The 17,717-nt window shown below is 42.8% G+C and overlaps 1 protein-coding gene and 1 long non-coding RNA gene across 4 annotated transcripts in view; both read right to left on the bottom strand.

Annotated features, from left to right (window-relative positions):
* LOC115357640 (uncharacterized) overlaps positions 1–17,717 on the bottom strand; it is a 249,917-nt gene that overhangs the window by 177,199 nt on the left and 55,001 nt on the right. The window lies entirely within an intron of this gene.
* cep350 (centrosomal protein 350) overlaps positions 1–17,717 on the bottom strand; it is a 53,811-nt gene that overhangs the window by 7,384 nt on the left and 28,710 nt on the right. The window contains exons 12-34 of one of the 3 annotated variants that reach the window (XM_030049207.1): positions 17,584–17,705; positions 16,045–17,108; positions 15,184–15,337; positions 14,675–14,844; positions 14,346–14,532; positions 12,290–12,501; positions 11,646–11,809; positions 10,437–10,547; positions 10,078–10,218; positions 9,684–9,826; positions 9,483–9,590; positions 9,161–9,378; positions 8,588–8,802; positions 8,014–8,292; positions 6,860–7,009; positions 6,484–6,644; positions 4,510–4,632; positions 2,418–2,674; positions 2,007–2,206; positions 1,424–1,583; positions 602–762; positions 254–390; positions 78–151 (exon numbers count right to left, since the gene is read on the bottom strand). In XM_030049207.1, coding sequence (XP_029905067.1) covers positions 78–151; positions 254–390; positions 602–762; positions 1,424–1,583; positions 2,007–2,206; positions 2,418–2,674; positions 4,510–4,632; positions 6,484–6,644; positions 6,860–7,009; positions 8,014–8,292; positions 8,588–8,802; positions 9,161–9,378; positions 9,483–9,590; positions 9,684–9,826; positions 10,078–10,218; positions 10,437–10,547; positions 11,646–11,809; positions 12,290–12,501; positions 14,346–14,532; positions 14,675–14,844; positions 15,184–15,337; positions 16,045–17,108; positions 17,584–17,705 — 4,711 coding nt within the window. The remainder of the gene's footprint in view (positions 1–77; positions 152–253; positions 391–601; positions 763–1,423; positions 1,584–2,006; positions 2,207–2,417; positions 2,675–4,509; positions 4,633–6,483; positions 6,645–6,859; positions 7,010–8,013; positions 8,293–8,587; positions 8,803–9,160; positions 9,379–9,482; positions 9,591–9,683; positions 9,827–10,077; positions 10,219–10,436; positions 10,548–11,645; positions 11,810–12,289; positions 12,502–14,345; positions 14,533–14,674; positions 14,845–15,183; positions 15,338–16,044; positions 17,109–17,583; positions 17,706–17,717) is intronic. The other 2 variants (XM_030049208.1, XM_030049209.1) reach the window with 2 other exon arrangements.

Here is a 17,717-nt window from a genome sequence, read left to right as displayed (position 1 = left end):
GCAACAAATATTGTACATATGAAAAGAAATGAACAATTCAGAGTATTAGCTGTGATGAGTAAAAATCAAACACCCACCGTGGTCTAATGGAGAGTCAGTGTGTGTCCTCTCTGCATCTAAGACAATCTTGAAGATGTTGCTGGTTTCAGACCTGAGGACATTTTTTTTTTTAATTTAACATCCTACTCTCATTCAAATTATAAAACACCACAGGTAAGCACAACAAAACTATGTTGGTAATGGTTTATGGTACCTGTGCGAAGGAGGTGGCTTGACACTGGATTTGTCTGAAGCTGACATGGGAGTTTGGACCTGGGGCTTAGCATCAAGTGTTGAGTCTGGCTCCTTGTTCAGTTCTGCCTTAGTTTTCTGGATGAAGTCATTATAAGACTAAAAGAGGAAAATGAAAAAATATGTTCTACAGATAGTTGGCCTAAGTGTAAATGCTTATAAGTGCTTATAAATGGGTACATGCTCCCACTCACCTGCCCACACAAACACATATACACAAGTCCAGTAATGTGCGTGTGGTTTTAAAACGCTCAAACAAACCAAGACCAAACAACCATCTGGTGGCTCCCTCACACACATACACATTTACCTCCAGCTGCTTCAGTAGGCTGGCCTCCTGTGCCTTCAGGCGCTCCTTGTGCCTCTTCTTCTGTTCTTTCTTCAGCTGGTAGGCCATAAACTTGCGTTTCCTGAGTTCTTCCTTCAGGGCCTTAATACGGCTCTCTATGTCGCTCTGGTCAGACATGGGTTCTGAAAGCAAATTCAGATGGTAAGTCACAGTTAGAATGCAAAATCAGTTCCAGAACTCTGATTAGGAAACAGTAATCCAACTTAGTGCCCACTGCCCGCTCAAACTCAAACATAATTCCTTGGAGATTAGTGTATAGTTTGTTTACAAGGAATGCATAAAGTCCATTTTCTGCCAGTTGCATTGGCTTGTACACATAAACAAACCATGTCAGAGTGTTATAAAACTTTACATTAGAGACTGAAGTGATAAATAAGACTGGAATGCACAACTGAACTATATGTAAAGATTGAAATATTGGCCTAAAATGCTTACAGCACAGTTATAATACTGAGTCTATACAACTGCCTCTGCTTGTGCTGTAACTGAGTGCAATGTAAAGTGTTCTGTCCTCCTACCACACAGCTAAGCAGGTTAGGTATCAGGGAAGTGCTCGCATAATGCATTCCTGGCAGCATCACATTATGCCTGACTACACAGTGCCAGCAATATAGCTGCATTATGTCCACTTTTTTCCTTGCTTCCCCCTCGTATCTTCTCTGAGGCATCATGAAGAACTATTACCAAACCTTCATTAAAAAACATTACATATCCAGTGTGTATGTGTGTGTGTGTGTGTGTGTGTGTGTGTGAGAGAGAGAGAGTTGTGGCATTTCAACTCACCAGTCTGTGTGGCCATGGGGGTGTCAGTGGGCTGAGTGCAGGGCTGACTTGGTATCTGGCTGGGGGTCTGGGAAGCAGAGCGGAGCTGCATCTTGGTTTTGCTGCTGTTGCCATCTGACTGAGAGGCAGCAGTGCTAAAGCTGCCTTTGGCTGGAGGAGACTGGAGAGACCAAGCAGGAGGAGGAGAAAAATACAAGGGTTATTTCAGCTTAGGGTAAACACTATAAGTTCGACTGCTTATGAACGCATGGTCAGATTTATATTATATATGTACAAGGCAAAACTAACAAATGTTAGCCTCCCTCTTGCTTGCCCCTCCACAATATAAACAAAGCATCTAACACCAGTGCAACGACAAACAATTAGAAAGTGCCATCTACTGCTGACATTCCAGTCCTTAAAGTCTTGTTGTCTATTTTCATAGCTCATTGACACGGAGGCTATAAATTCCCCCAAAAGAATCTAAACAGAATTCCTCAGTCTAAGCCTAGCTAGAGATCGTTTCAAGACAGAAGTCTCCTTCCCCACATTAGGCAGGTGACTTGACTTTATAGCATCAATAAACAAGTCTTGAGCAACATACTTGCGTGCTGGCTGATGGAGAACCCGAGGTGAAGTCGTGGGTGTAGTTGGCAGGGCTGCTCTGGACAGAGGCCAGCGGTGATTCAGGGACCGAGGTAGGTGGCACAGAGGATGGACTTTCCGGTGCCTGTGACCCTGACCTCTCTGTGTGTATACTTGACTCTGTTGTCAGTGATGAGTAGTCACCTTCGCTAACACATTCTGAGAACATAAACAGACAAACAATATGAAGTCATATATTATTTACTTGAGGAATGTTGATAAATGCCTTCCAACTTCATACATCCCTAAACCATAGAATTTGCCCTACATCCCACTGTGACACTCTTTTCTATATTTCTATGACTAAAAACATGGGAACAGTATTTTAGCCAGCTATTTATTCAGGAATGAAAAGATCCTGTGGCTCAACCTTTTTCGCTGTCAGTCCTGTGCTCTTGGCTTCGGTGACGACTGGAGCTCGGGCTAATGTCAGAGATCTCCTTTTCTTGACTCTCTGAGGGGTCATGGTCCTTGTCCCGTGGCGTCTGCCGCTTCCAGACAGACAGGGCCTCCTTCTCCATTCTTCGGACCTCGGCTTCCTCCTGGTCCAGTCGCTGTTTCCACTCCAGCAGCTCCTCAGCATGGCGACGCCTCTGCACCAGCTGCTGCTCCCGCTTAGTCAAGAACCTGGGAGGGGGACAGTAAGTGTAAAGGGAAAAAGGAGTGGATAGAGAGAGGATGATAGGTGGATGAAGGACACAAGAGTTGAAATAAGAAGGTGGGAGAGTTGGAAGGAGGGAGGCAAGGGGGAGTTGACAAATGGGGATCAAAGATCATGAGAAGAAGAGAGGTCAGGAGAGAAGAGATGAGGCAAGAGACAGGTAGAAGACAGGGGAGGGTAAAGCAAGGGGTAAAGAGAAAAAACAAAACAGTCAGCACTAGGAGGAATGGTTAAATGATTGTGACCTTGCAGAAGTTTGCAGACCCAAACCACCTCAAAAACCCATTTTCAACAGCAAACTGAACTTCAAACCTCTGTCCAACACAAACAAGCACTCAAACCCATATACACCCAAAACATGGTTTGTTTATTTCTTTCATAATAGTAATCAACTTATACTAATGTACAGGTATGTATGATGGTATGTCACACAAAAGAAAAGAACAGATAGGAAATAATAGTTAAGATGCTGAGATCAAAATCATGCATCAGGTTGAAACCCAGAGGTTAAACTTTTTTTGGGCAGAATCGCACACACCTCTTGAGGGGGATGGCACCTCAAGCATTTAAAGTTATATGTCTATGCGTGTCTCTTTAGTATGACCTCTTTTATTTACTCTCCATACCAAAAAGTTAACTAACTAGAGAAATAACTATGTTCTTTGTGTACTACTACATACATGCCTTTCCAGGTGCTTTTCAAAATGAAGTGCAGTCTGGTAAGGTATGTGGCTGCTGTGTAATGTGGCCTTCCACAGCTATGGGTGCCATTACAGTATAGTGTTATTTAGCATTGATCTAATTTAGAGGCCTTTCTCTTGACCTAATGCATACTGATGACAGGCCAGATACTGAAGGGCCAGGCTGGGGGCTCTTTAAGTGTCCTTCCAAATTCTATTAGAGCCATTGGCCATCTGTACTTATTATCCCATCCTAGGCAACAGTTACCTAATAAGGAGGGCTAGTTAAGATTTACTGCGCTCATTAAATGGATAGACCACTCTGTCTCTGTTCCATTTTCCTCTACAAAGACTAAGTCTTTTATTTCCAGGTTACAGTGTGGTGTAATTTGTAAACATTTATCTCAGTGACTGGGCTGGACTGACCAGCCGCAGCCACAATACAAGGAAAAGGAGGAGAGATGCGCTGCCACTCATTCATTCATTCCAACTGAAAGAGAGAAGGAGGAGAGAAAGAGTTACAAAGTAACACCACATAGAAATGGATGAAATCCCAGCATTCGCTCTGAGATTCCCCCTCAGTAAAGAAGACTCCCATTAAAATGAACATGACCTTTGACCTTAAAAAAAAAAAAAAAAAAAAAAAAAAAAACTTTTTCAATGTGATGATAGTTGAAATGATGCCAAGGGATTTTGTTTCCTTGTTTGGAATTCCTTCACAACCAGTGTACTTTCATGCAAACAATAGTGACTTTGGCATGCAGTGCCTGCTGAAAACACAATTCTGAAACCTAATACAATACAAAGAAAATTTCTGCACTAAAATGAAGTTATCTTAAGGTCAGCTCATTTCAGTGAGGCAGCTTTCCTTGGGTGCCTTTCAAGCTTTCACTCAAACCCATCCCACAATTCCACTTGGAAAGAAACAAACAACAAACCTCTATAGACCCTCACACCCAGACAAACAAACAAACCTATACATCTAACCACTCATCACCCACCCTCCCACCCCCCAGGTCCCAGTGGCAGTGGCTGAACATAAGCATGCTCCATGGGTTAGGGGGTGAGGCAGGGCAGGGCAGGGTGGAGATGTAGAGGAGTGACAGAGAGCTGTACAGTACCTGACCAACTGGTTGTAGATAAAGAGCTGGAATTTGGGGTGGAGGTTGGGGAGACAGACACTGAGGGAAGCCCAGTGGTGGGCCGTAAACACAGAGAAGAAGTAGTGGACAGGAGAACAGTGTCTACAATGCACACACAAACACACAACAGATCGAGAAATTCATTCATAAAAGTCATACACACAAACGTGGACAATGGAAAACACACACACACACACACACACACACACACACACACACAGACACACAAATAAAATAAAACATCAAAAACCAAAGAACAACATTTAAAACACAAAAAATACAGGAGAGAAAGGGAGAGAAAAGAAAGATATGAGCATATGTGGCTTTATTGCACAAAACGTGTCAGTCTGTAATGTATATGTGATCTGACTGCCATTTGGTACATAAAGAGGTGTCAGTCACTCTGATCAAATGGTCAATCACAGGATAGGGTAGAAAAAAAAACTGACTGCATCTTTAATTAGTGTATTAAAGTGTATTTAGTGTATTAAAGCATTTAGTCCATACAATCACCTTACTTATGATTGACGAAATGACAGGGATTGCAGAGAATGACAGAAAGGAAGGGACAGTTCAAACTTACAAGGTTAGCTCATTAAGGCAACAGAGCGAGCATGCAAGGAAATACATGCATGACTAGAGAAATATACTTAAGCCAAATAAGTTCAATGTTAGACCTCGACACTGTTGAGTGCATAAACTTTTTGTGATGGTCTGAATAATTTCTTTGGAATGTCCAAATCTAAATTGTGACTATACAGTTAAATATGTGATCTTTAAATGCATGAGTGCACTTCAGCCAATCAAAATGGAGTATTTACCCAGGCCAGAGTATAAATTCAAACAAATCTGGATCCAACCATTACTATAATGTTACAAGAGGGATGTTTGGTTTGAGGGTCCTTGCTGTGATTTATAGCCACGTTCTAAATCCTCAAGCCCAGAACAATTAACCATTTGTTGGCAAATACCTCACAGCCAAAATGAAAACTGTGTGCAGGATTGCAAGCCAGCCAGTCACATGAGGATCTACAATCACCTGACCAAGTTGTTAGCTGTGACTAGAACCTTGGACTTCCTCAGCACCTACAGGACCTCAAAGTACAAGCAGGCACTGGACCATCTTAGAGTTAGAGGTTAGAAGAAATAATGCAATCCATACCCTCTTAGGATTTTATAGCTGGTCAGTGTATTTAATCTATACTGTATTTACTCTAATCTTGACTAAATTATGCATCTGTGATTACAAATTGATTTGTATGATGCATTACACGGTGCTATTGTTTCAAATAGTATGATAGTGTTTGATGCAGTACAGTGCAGTTCCTCCTAGAAATAACAATTTATAGGATGTTCAGAGATGAAGTTAGAGGGAATCAGCAGTGAGTTAGTGTGGATGCTTGTCTAGTCTAAAGGGAGAGCAACATGGAGCATGCTTATCTTCACATCCACACCACAGCACTTAGACACCAAAGATGCAATATACTTGTGCAACCATTCTCTTCACCAACAAAAGCACTTTGATATTGGCACCAGATTATACAGAAATGAAAACATCTGAGTTAAGGTTTGAATTCCTATGATGCTGCCAAAAAAGTAGCAACCTAGGAATATTTTCATGAAATTCCTTAAAAATTACAACAGAAGCAAATCCCATGGGGCAGGGCAGCAGGACACCTACAGTAAGCTCTGTTAAAAGACATGAAGAATCTCAACAGTCATTTATCTGTTCCTCTGGCATTACATCTTAAGCAACAAACTGAGGAGGAGAAAACCAACATTCTTTTCCTTGGAGTATCTCCTCTAGTGCATTTTGAATACATCAAAATCTAAGGAAACAAGACTTTTGAGAGTCCACTGAGGAAACTGCCAATAAGCAGACCTAAGGAGTAGTTATTATCTGAAAAATGTGGGGAAAAAAGTGGAATGTGAAAAAAGTGAAAAGGACTTTACTTCTCATCCATTGAGAGCGCATCTCTTGAGCTTCTGCATGATGCTGCTGGTCTCACTCCCAGAGATGGAGAGAGGGGAGAGGGGCTGCGGACGTCCACATCTGCAATCCTCATGCTAGGGGAGGCTGCCTCAGACACTGGGGTTTGTGACATGGGAGTCTCCTGCAGAATGGATGAACACAAGGGACGAATAATTAAGAGAACCATCACATATAAATTTAAGATGATGTGTGTCAAACTGAACGCTTGCTTTACCAATTCCATTATCATCATAATCTTGTTGTAAAACCAACAGTGGACTGAAATGGCTCTAAAAATGCCTTCTATATGTGGTTATGTACAGTTGATATATTGATTAGGAGACTTGCAGTACTAACAGGTGGTGCTTCCCCTCCAGCACACTTGAGACGCTCCTTGAGTCTGAGCGTAGAGCTCCTCATCCTCTCAATCTCTTCCTGCTGCTTCAGCAACAGCTGCCTCTCCTTTCTTGCTGCTTTGTTGGCCTCCTGAAGACGCTTGATCTCAGCCTGGGGAAACGGGCATACAGGCAAAAACACCAATACGGTCATTCCATTCCATGATTGCCCAATGACGGGATCACTACTTTCATGCTTATAACAGTTGCCTGCAATATTTTGTACATGAGCCAGATCTACGAAAGTTTTGTGCTGTTGTAAACCCTCTTTTGGCATTTAAAACTTTTCAGGCCGATGGGCCTTTACTGCCTATAATTAGACTAAAGGTGGAGTTGCTCCTTTGTTGCTCTTAAACATTTATGTGAGCTTCTGTCTAAAAGCAAAAATACTGGGAGGTAGTTATGGTAATCAACTGCCTTCCAATTTATCAAGGCTGACAGTAATTACCCACTATATAAACGCACATGCTATTATATACCTGTGAAAAGTTTGTCTTATCTCTGCACATTTATGTCTGTAGTGTATGTTATTGCTCAGAAGAGACATGAGACAGAGACAAGTGATGCCATCTTTTACACCCTCAAACACTTGATTTTTATGTCAAATGAATGTATTTGTTCGTTTCTAGAGGGTATTTACAGTGCGTGACAACATATTAATTATGGAATTTGCAGCTGTGTTCATTTCTATATCGATGATTGGTGAATAGGCCTCAAAATTGCTGACGCAACAGGTGCAGCACATGACAAAAAACAAATACTGGACCTCTCTTACTAAATCTGCTCAAGTAGTGTAGGTAAGGCTATACCCTTGTATATGGAGATATAATATCAGGTGATATTTTATTGATAGCCACAGGAAAAATATTTTTCCCTCCCAGCATCCAAAGGAAGGTCAGCGCTGCATCAGCTAACAGTGGCTCTTGTAGGATTTCAATGTAATGCACACTTTAGCTCACACTGAACCACACTACTCACTGTGATACTTTGTTGTCTTTAAATAATGCAATATACCCATCCATCAGTCAAATCTGTATGCCTTATGAAAGATGGCTGAGGTAACACTACATTAACATTGTCAACTACCATTACATTACAGTTTCCACCCCTAACTACCTGTTCCTGCTGTAGTTTCATCAGCAGGCCTCTCTGCTTCTTCCTGATGGGTGGCATCTTGTCATCCTCCCCCTTGTCTCTCAGCGTCTTCTTCTGATGCTCCAGCCAGGCCAGCTCAGTCTTGGTCTTCTCCTTCAAGGCCTTCTGACGGAGACACAGCAGAGAGCTCTGGTGCTGCAGCCTCACCTCCTCATCCTTCATGTACTGACGAACCATGTCCATGGTGAACTGGGAGAAACTGTCCTGGCCACCAGAGAAAGCCATGCTCACATCCTGTGGCTGCAGGAGAGGAAGAAGCCCAGAGAGGGTGGGTTTGGTGTGAGGACATAATGAGCAGGATTCGGTAAAAGATTATGGTAAGGGGAAAAAAGATTGCAGGGGGTAAAAGAAAACAGAAGGAATAAATATAGTGTATAGTGAGATATACAGAGGTAATTATGGATAAGAGTAGTTAACAACCAGGCACCAAAATCTTGTCAGAACACCAAAAATAAGCAAACACAGTCATCAAACACTGAATACTGGCAAACACTGACTCAGCACACAGAAGTTGTTATGGTGTAAGTGTATTTACCTTGGAGCTGTTACATGCCGCTGAGATCAATGTCCTGTTGTGATTGGCTGTCTCGTCCTCTGATTCCTCATGTGGGCGGGATTTTTTCTCTAAAGTGCCACGGCGGTGTGCCTCAGACGGCAGCAGAGAGCGGAAAGAGCGCTCTTCTATCTCGTCCTCTGTCATGGACTCATCAAACTTCAGAGAGTACTCTGTCGCCACTGATGTACTATCTGCTGCAGGGACAGAAAAATAGGAGCTCAGCATTGATTAGACATGGGTCCCAACTAGCTCTTCACTTGAAAAGTTCTGAAGGTGTAATGAGCGTGTGTATGTGCTTATGCCACTTGTGCCCTCCATAGTTTCTGTTCTGGTCATAAATCCACTTTGTTTTGGTTCCATGTTTGGCTTTAGTGAAGAAAATATGATCATGATAATTACATGCATCAGCAAGCTGGTCAAGAATTATCTTTTGTTTTGTTTTTGTCGTATTTGCTCCCATAAAGGTGGCAGTATTTCTGTTGCAGTGGCTGCTGCATGCCAGGGAAATACTGGTGTATGCACACATTGTTCAGAACTCTGTTCATCTGGTACCTTTCTCATCCAATGCAGAGGGGATGCTGTCACTGCACAGGGAGTCGTTTGCTGCTGTAGGAGCCTCCTCCTCGATGGAGCTACGGCTTGCCTCCCTCTCTGTCCTCTCCTCTGTGTTCTCCTTCCTCCTTTTATCTTCTGCTCCTTCCTTTCTCCTCATCTCCCTATGGTCTGATGAGACATATGATGGACTCAAGTGGCTGCTGCTGTCACCTCCACTGAAGACAGGACAAAAAGGAGTTGATTAAATATCTCACTTGGTGAATACAACAACTATGCTTAATCCAAGTCTGTGAAGCCAGCACTAAAGAGGCCCTGGTACCTGATGTTGGGTCTCTTGGAGGGCAAGGAGTCAGAGTAAATGAAGCTGTCCAGGGGAGACAAGCGTTCCTCTGGCCTGGTCCTTGTGCTTGACACCTCACTCCTGGAGCTGTGAGAGAGCATGCAGAAGGGACAAATCAAACACTTAGTCTGATAGATGGTGACATATAACACTTTCCAGAAACTTCCCCCAGAGTTTTACCTGTCAGTGTCAGCTTTGGCCTTCAACTGCTTCATTAGGGAGCTGTACTGTTCTTTCTGCTGGTCCTGCAGGGTGGTGATGGGAGCAGCAGCAGCAGGGACACTCAATGCCCCAGCTATGTGGGACTGTGCTAACTCTGTCATCTGGCCAATAGGAAAACAATATGTTGAATAAATAGCAGATTTGACAAGCCATATACTAGCTATTATGCTTTCCTCTAATGTTTTCATTTTTGCTTTTGAACACTATGAAACGCTGTGTGTATGAAAAGCACTATACAAAGTTGTTTTGCCTTTTGTTTTCATTTATCCAACACATCCAACAATTAACCGACTATTCTTACAAATGAAGACAGGAACTGTATTCCAGGCAGAGTGAAGTAGTGTGTGCTGACCTCCTTAATGTGTCGGGCAGTGTCGGCTGTATACCGTGCTGCCTCAGCCTGTTGACTCATCATCTTAGTGGTGGCTTCTTGGAGGCCACCCAAAGTCTCTTTTTGGGTCACTGCCATGCTTTCCTGCAGCTCCACATGGGCCTGGACAATGTCATGCATACATTGCACAGGCGCACATGCGTGCGCACACATACATACACACACACACACGCACACACACACACACGCACACACAAAGCAAACAAGTACAGATATTTTACAATTCAAAAAGCAAAGAAACAAATGTATCTACACAGTAGACAGAGTAAACTAATGGATTGCTTGTGTGTGTGTGTGTGTGTGTGTGTGTGTGTGTGTACCCTGGCTACTCTCTGCCTGCTCTCCTCCAGCTGTAGCTGTGCCTCCAGAGCTTCCCTCTCAGCCTTGATCTTCAGCTCGTACAAGTCATGCTCATGGCGCTGTTGCTGGGCCTGTGGGGTTAAAGGTCAGACAGTACGTCAACACAACGTATAAATATAGACAGAGCTATTATGGTGAAGTCGTAAATCACTAAAATTTATGGAGCTCCTAAAAGCTCCAAACATAATCTTCAAAATGTAAATGTTGCACAGCGACAAAAACTGAATGGAGCCCCCAATAAATTCCATATGAACTAGAAAAAAATTAAAACTTGGTAATTCTTTTCAAGAATCATTTACATTAGTGAAGTCCATAATAGCACAATTACAAACAGATTCTGTAGACTCCCATAACACATTCATGACAATAACCTAAATATCTAATTATTTTGTAATATCCATGAACAGGATTTCATGTCTCTGGCTACATAGTTGATAAATAGCTTACACCACATTACATACATAAATAGCTGCACTGCTTTTAGAACAATCAAAATTGAGAGCATGGGCTTGGTTATAGTCATCACAAGATTCAGATAAACACAGTATATCACCATACATCAGTGCTCTACAACAGTCCATGAAATGTAAAGACACATGAGAAGAGAATTCTGGGAGATATGTATGATAAAAATCCCAACTAAAATATCAACAATTACAGTTTAAACAGAACTTTCACACTAATACCATTTTTAATGCCACTGATTAGATAATTTAAGACACACCTTTTTGCCACAAAGTATATGTGACAAAGTATGATAGAGACCATAAATAAAAACATGTCTGACCCTGAGTGACTAGACTAAATTTCACTCTTGAAGACTTATGCACTTAAGCCACTGTGCTGAGGTAAAATACAGTGTGATAGCAATAATTGTAGTAATATGTAATAATAATGATAATATGATAATAATGATAATATGATAACTGATGGAACCATGCAGGGGTTCGCTTTCTGTTTGCTCTCCCTCACAGAGATCAAGGAGGATAGTAGAGATTTAGTATCTTGCTCATGTTATAGGTCATAGGAGTACGAGAATTTTCTGCTGTTGAAGCAGTTTCCTTGCACACAGCATCACACTGATGCCTAGTGTATCTTGATGCCCAGTGAACTATGAGATCCTTGCTTATACTCAACAACACTGCTCTCAGCAAACAACCCTCCTTCACCTTAAGTATCTGGGCTAGGGACACACTCTCCTGTTGAGCCATGGACACACCCCTCAGCCTCTCTACATCCCCCAGCTGTCGGACTGACTCCTCTATGGACTCCAGGTAGTTGAGCTCTGCTGACATACGCTGCTGCAAGACACCAGGGGCGTACTGCAGCTCGCCTGAAAGACAGGAAGGATGGGTGAAGAGAAAGAGACATTAAGAGAGGGAGTTTTGGTAGAGTAGCCCTGGCCCCTCTATCGAGTCAATATATATATGTAAGGTCAAAAAGTAAATGAGATGATGATTAGATGCTCTATATGATCACAGATTACACTCCCCTAATGATGCGTTGAACATCTACCACAACTGCTTGTGTTATTCTTGCTATATTTGCTGACTTAATACATGGTTCAATATTATATTTTGAGCAAAAATAGGAGAAATATCTTTTACTTAAAACTTAAGTCTGATAACTTTCTAATAACTTAGAAAAAATAATATCTGCACTGTCTACTGTCCAACCACACAAACAAGAAAAGGCCTTTCTGTTTTTTAGATACTCGCCTACAGCTGAATTGAAAATACTCTTCAACTCCATTACACACGATAGCAAATTTGTATAATGTGAAATTTTTAAATTGTGTCAGAGTTTTATTTACCTGTTGTTTTGGTCTCTGTTCTACCACTGCGTGCTGCAGTGTGTTTTGCAGAGGATCCAGTGCCCATACCCAGCCCTGTGTTCAGGTTGTCTGCCCCCACCAAAGAATCACTGGGAGAGTCTGTTCCTGGTGGACACCCAGAGCCTGGAGAGTCAGAGTGAGAAGCCAGGCCAGATCTGCCCACTGGAGACTTCTTACTGTCCTGCCCCAAGCTAGAGATAGGATTAAAACAATGCTCAGTTACTCATTTAGTACTTAGGGTATACCATCAGTAAATGAAAGTTCAGCACAAACTCAAATCCAGGGAGGATACATTCTAGTCCAGAAACATTTGCAGCTTACAGGTTTGTAGGCTTCACAACTTAATGGGTTTGATGTGAAAAACAGCAGAAAACTGTACATCGAAATGATACGCACTATATAAACACTATCAAACGCAAGTGTTTTCTTTTTTATTAAGCTCATTGTGTTGTGCATGTTTTGAGCAGTACATAGCAGGATGGCCAACTTGCAGAGGGAACCAGGTGTACTGAACAATAAAGAAAAGGGGGCCCTTAGCCCAGGAAAGCCTAGAACTGACTGAAGCAGAGTAACCCTACTGTGTGAGGCACAGAGTATGAATGGCTATATTGTGCTTCTCGGACATGGAGCAGAGGCCGAGGACGATGTCTAAAGAGATCAGGATATACATTCTGCTTCCCTGCTGGGGCCAGCAGAACAGACAATAGTACTCCTTTTCTGCTTACCCACAGACTCCATACGATAGCACAACTTGAGCATGACCTCAGAACTGAAAGCAGTTTGCCATTAAAAAAAAAAAAAAAGATAAGAGTACACCTAAGTGTCTATGAGTAAATAACTAGTCAAAAGCAAAAACATGATTAAGCCATTAGTATTAACATGTGCTTTCCAGAAATCATTTATGGTTGTTTCTATCACAGTAACAGACAGTGAGAAACAACACAAGTACAACATGCATTATATATGGGACTCAGAAGGACAGATAGCTATATCTGAACTTTTAATGTCTTGCCGTCACCTTGGAAGACAGACAGGCTTCATGGTATGGCAAGAATCTGCCACCTGGGCTTCAGAAACATGCGATTAGAAGGCTCAAATGTCGCTATTGGGGTAAAGAAAAACATAAAAACAAACAACTTCTCTCCTCTTTTCCCTGTTGGCGACATGCCCAAGCTGTGGTGAAGCAGACTGCCCTAACCAACCACCTTGCAGGCCTCCAAAACAAAAGAGCCAGTGTTCTGTCTTTGGACAGGCTGCAGCCTCATCCTGCTGCTGGGTTCTATGCGGCTGCTAAAGCCCTCAAGCCTTCAACAGAACAGCAAGCCACAAGACTGTTTTGCCTGGCAGCATCAACTTGAGACAATGTAATAATTAACACTTAGCCATGCACACATAAATGAACGTTTGAGCAAATACGTTGGGATAGGAATGATTGGTGCTGAAATGATCAAATTCATCCCTAACTGTACACAGATTTTGAGATTCTGTCTTTTCTTGGCAGTGCATGATTCACTACAACATGGAGATAAATTACATTATTAACATGTAATGGCACTGTTTTGTTCCATTACTCTGCCAAACATACATCTATGAATCTATATCTAATCACTTGAAGGGCAGTGTATTTGTTTCCTCTGTATACCAGTGCCACCCCCACTATTCCCACAAAGCAGTGCTGCTCTGGGGGTTTACCGCGTACAGCAAAGGAAGGAAATACCAGAGACACCTTGAGGTGAGGGTAATTCAAACTCGTGGGAACTACATTTGCCCCATTTACTCTGCTCTCTGAAATCTTTGTACACACTATCCTTGAAGGACTCTTAATTCAAAATCTGCTATATGAAACAGTCACAGTGGAGGGAGCAGACAGTGGAGGTGACATGCAGCAAACAGTCTGGGCCGGGTTTGAACCCTGGCCGCTGCGGCTTAGCTTTACACAGTAAGCCACTGGGGCGCCAGGCAAAACTTTTGAACTTTTACACCACTTAGCTACACACAACTTATAATCTTCAGTGCTCTGCCCAAGATCCATTACCTTCGGAGAGAATGTCCTGAAGCTCCCTCTAGTGTGCCATCAGAGTGGACACTCTTGTCCTGACTGTGGGCAGAGCTCTTCTCTGAGCCCCTCCTCCTGAAATCAGCAGATGGAGCATCTGAGGGGGGTGAGCACGGGCTACTACGTTCCTCCACCAGAGTGGCATCACTTCGATCTGATGGTGTACCTGTAGAAGATGGGGGATGTTATCCTTTATGACAGAGGGAGCTATAACCATGAAAATACAAGCAGGCTAAGCCAGCAATGTTTTGATTTAAAAGGTTCATAGTCGTCACTGATACATTAATGCTGAGAAATAATACTGTCACCTCTCTTTCCAGTTGAGCCCTTGGAAAGAGGTGAGACGCCAGATGGGGACCCAGAGGAAAGCTGAGGTGAATGAATAGATGAGTGGACGGATGAATGGTGGGAGTTGATGTCTCCTGTCCTTTGCTGATATGGAGACCTCCTCATCAGCTCCTCAAAATGATTGTTCACACTGACAGAGAAAGGAGAAAGGGATATGGTTAAATCACTTACAGGTCAAATTTGTGAATGGTGTAGCCATCCCTTTTGATCAGAGGCACAGCAAAAATACAAATACAAACAGATGAAAACATCCAAACTGGATTATGCTCAGGTAACATGCAGATTACTGTGGGGTAAAATTTAAAATGTATTTCCACAACATTTTGTGTCATGGTTGATATTATTTATGAAAATCATATTGTTGTGTATTGATTGGAAGTACAACTGGGCTTCTGATTACCTGTCAGTTGTGTGACATGAATGCCACCCAGTGGTCATTTTATGAACATGTTCCCTTTATTTATCTTACCTGTGCCCATTGTACACTCGCTTCGACTGGCCACTAGCTCCACTGCTTCGGGACGACACAAAGTCATCTTCATAGACTGCAGCATCTCCCGGGAAAGCACCCGATTGGACAGAATGGACAGAAGGAGAGTTCCTCTCTGATTTGTCTTCAGCCACTACAGGACAAGACATGGCATGAAACAGATTAAAGAGGAATTACTTGATCTTGGGAGTGGAGGAGAATGACTGCTAGTATCTGCTGTGTAGTATGACAGTATTCTTGCTGCAACATTAATATAAAAAACATTTGAATATTAGGGCTAGATTTATAGGTAGACTGTCATATTGGCAGACTATTGGTGCTGGCTGATTTCAGCTTTAAGAGGCAACATCATATTGATCCAACAATAATAATGTAATGGGCACTTGTGTGAACTGCTTTATCTGACTGTGTCATAATATAAGAGAATAAAATAACATGGTCTTCTGTTTGAACCGAATCTGTGCACATGTTTGTATTTACGTATCTTATGAAGATATAGCTGTATCAGGATCTGTACCAGCTGTTGTGGGTGAGAAGATATTGGATATAAAGTGGGCTTCTTTAATTTTCATTTCACTGTGGGGGCCGCTGATGTAAAAGTGTGAAGATATAAATAACTGGGTGAAATAATGAAATGAAATAATGAAAATGTATAATCTCAACACTTCTCACTGCCCATCCCACTCTCCAAACAGTAATAAAAAAATGAATGACTAAAATTGCAATTACTCCATAATTGTTCATAAATCATAATGAAAGCCCTTCTTATACTACAATCTACTTATCCATCAAATTGACTTGGATTTTCCATTGATGGGTAAGGTGCCTGTATAAACTAACCTTTAACATGGCCATGAAGGTTCTTGGTGAAAATGTTGATGACGCTGAGAGGGCTTCCTTTGCTGAGCTCTTCCCAGGCTGCTTTGCTGCCATCCCGCTGAGCAAAGGGGGAGGTAAGTGCCGAGTACTTCTCTGCCTCCCTCTGGAACTGGGTCAGGCGCTGGTATTCCCCTTTCTGGCCTGCACAGTAGTCCACAGCACCCAAGCAATCTGCTGGTCTAGGTATGTGATTGAGAGAGGGACGAGGAAGACTTGTATCATCCTCAGACAGACTCCCATCACTCAGCAGACCCTCACTGATGGAGCCTCCACTTGAGTCATGATGATCTGTCCTCATTCTGTGCATCTTAGTCTCATCCTTCTCCTCCATACCTCCATACCATCTCCTCTGTGCCATTTTGTCCATTCTCTCTATCCTCTCCAGGCCATTGCCCATCTTCCTTCCTTCTGGTGTGTAACTGTTGAGGATGTGGTCTGTTCCAGCAGCAGAAGCAGTTTGTGGCTTGTTGGGGCTGGCCTGTGTGCCGTTCTTTTGTGTCTGCCTCCTTGAGGCATGTAGATTGCCTACACCCGGTAAGGCTGCACCGTCGTATGAACTCTGACCTGCACTACTCAAAATCCTCTGGATCCTCAAATTCAAGTCATTACCTTCTGTAGTGGAACCTATGGCCATTTCCCTGACAGGGTCGACTGCACTGGCCCAGTGCCCATCATCAAGGTTTATCTGTGTTGACTGATGAGCCAAAATATCATCCATATCCATAGCAGTATCATAGTTGATTCCCTCCCCTGCCAGTTTCCGTGCCTCAGTCTCTATACGGTTGGAGAGGGATGCGGCTGTGGCCTTCAGGGCCTCGATGCGGGACATCTTTGTCCGTGATTTGTTGTGAGGTGCTGTGGTGGGCTGCTGAGAGTGGTTGCATTCCCCTGCAGCCACCACAGACTCCAGCCTTAGGAGCTGAGAGAGGAGATGGTCACCAGGTGGTGCCAGAGCACTGCTGTCAGTGACAGCGGCAGGTCTGACTGCTGGGTTCAGGCGGTCAACTCCCACGCCCAGATCATTCCTACAGGAGTAGGCACAACAAAGAGTAGAAAGGACAGGAGAAAGAAAAAGGAAATTAGTGTGTTACTGAAGCTGTATAATGTGTTTAGTTATGTGGGGTGTTATTTCTTGCACCTAAAATGGGAACAGTAACTGTACAACAAGCTGCATATTTTCATTTCATTCAGTACTAAAGTGCTGCACAATAAGGCTTCTGAGGCACTTGCAAGGGGTATCCATAGAAACCAAGAGCCTGAAAACAAACAGTTTCTCTGTTTGGTACAGTCAGGTGATTCCTTATTAAGTATCTACCCAACATTTTTGCAGTAGATGACAGAATATGCACTAGCAGAGAGTTTGTGTGTTTATCTGTGTGCATGTGCCCTGGTGGAAAATTGGTCACAGGATGTTTGTTGTTGTTGATACAAGGAGCTAGACAGGCAGGTGGGTGTGTGTGTGTGTGTGTGTGTGTGTGTGTGTGTATGTGTGTTGTATACCTGGATAGTGGAGGGGCTGACTGTTCAGACAAAGACATATCACTGCTTGAGGGACTCCTTGGGGGCTCTAGTCTTTTGTTCTCCTTGTCTGACTCTCCTGAGGGCTGGTACATTGGTCTCCACTGCAAAACACA

This window comes from Myripristis murdjan, chromosome 4, assembly GCF_902150065.1.
Source record: "Myripristis murdjan chromosome 4, fMyrMur1.1, whole genome shotgun sequence".
In the NCBI taxonomy this organism is placed as follows: domain Eukaryota; kingdom Metazoa; phylum Chordata; class Actinopteri; order Holocentriformes; family Holocentridae; genus Myripristis; species Myripristis murdjan.
This window is presented reverse-complemented; position numbering and strand designations above follow the sequence as displayed.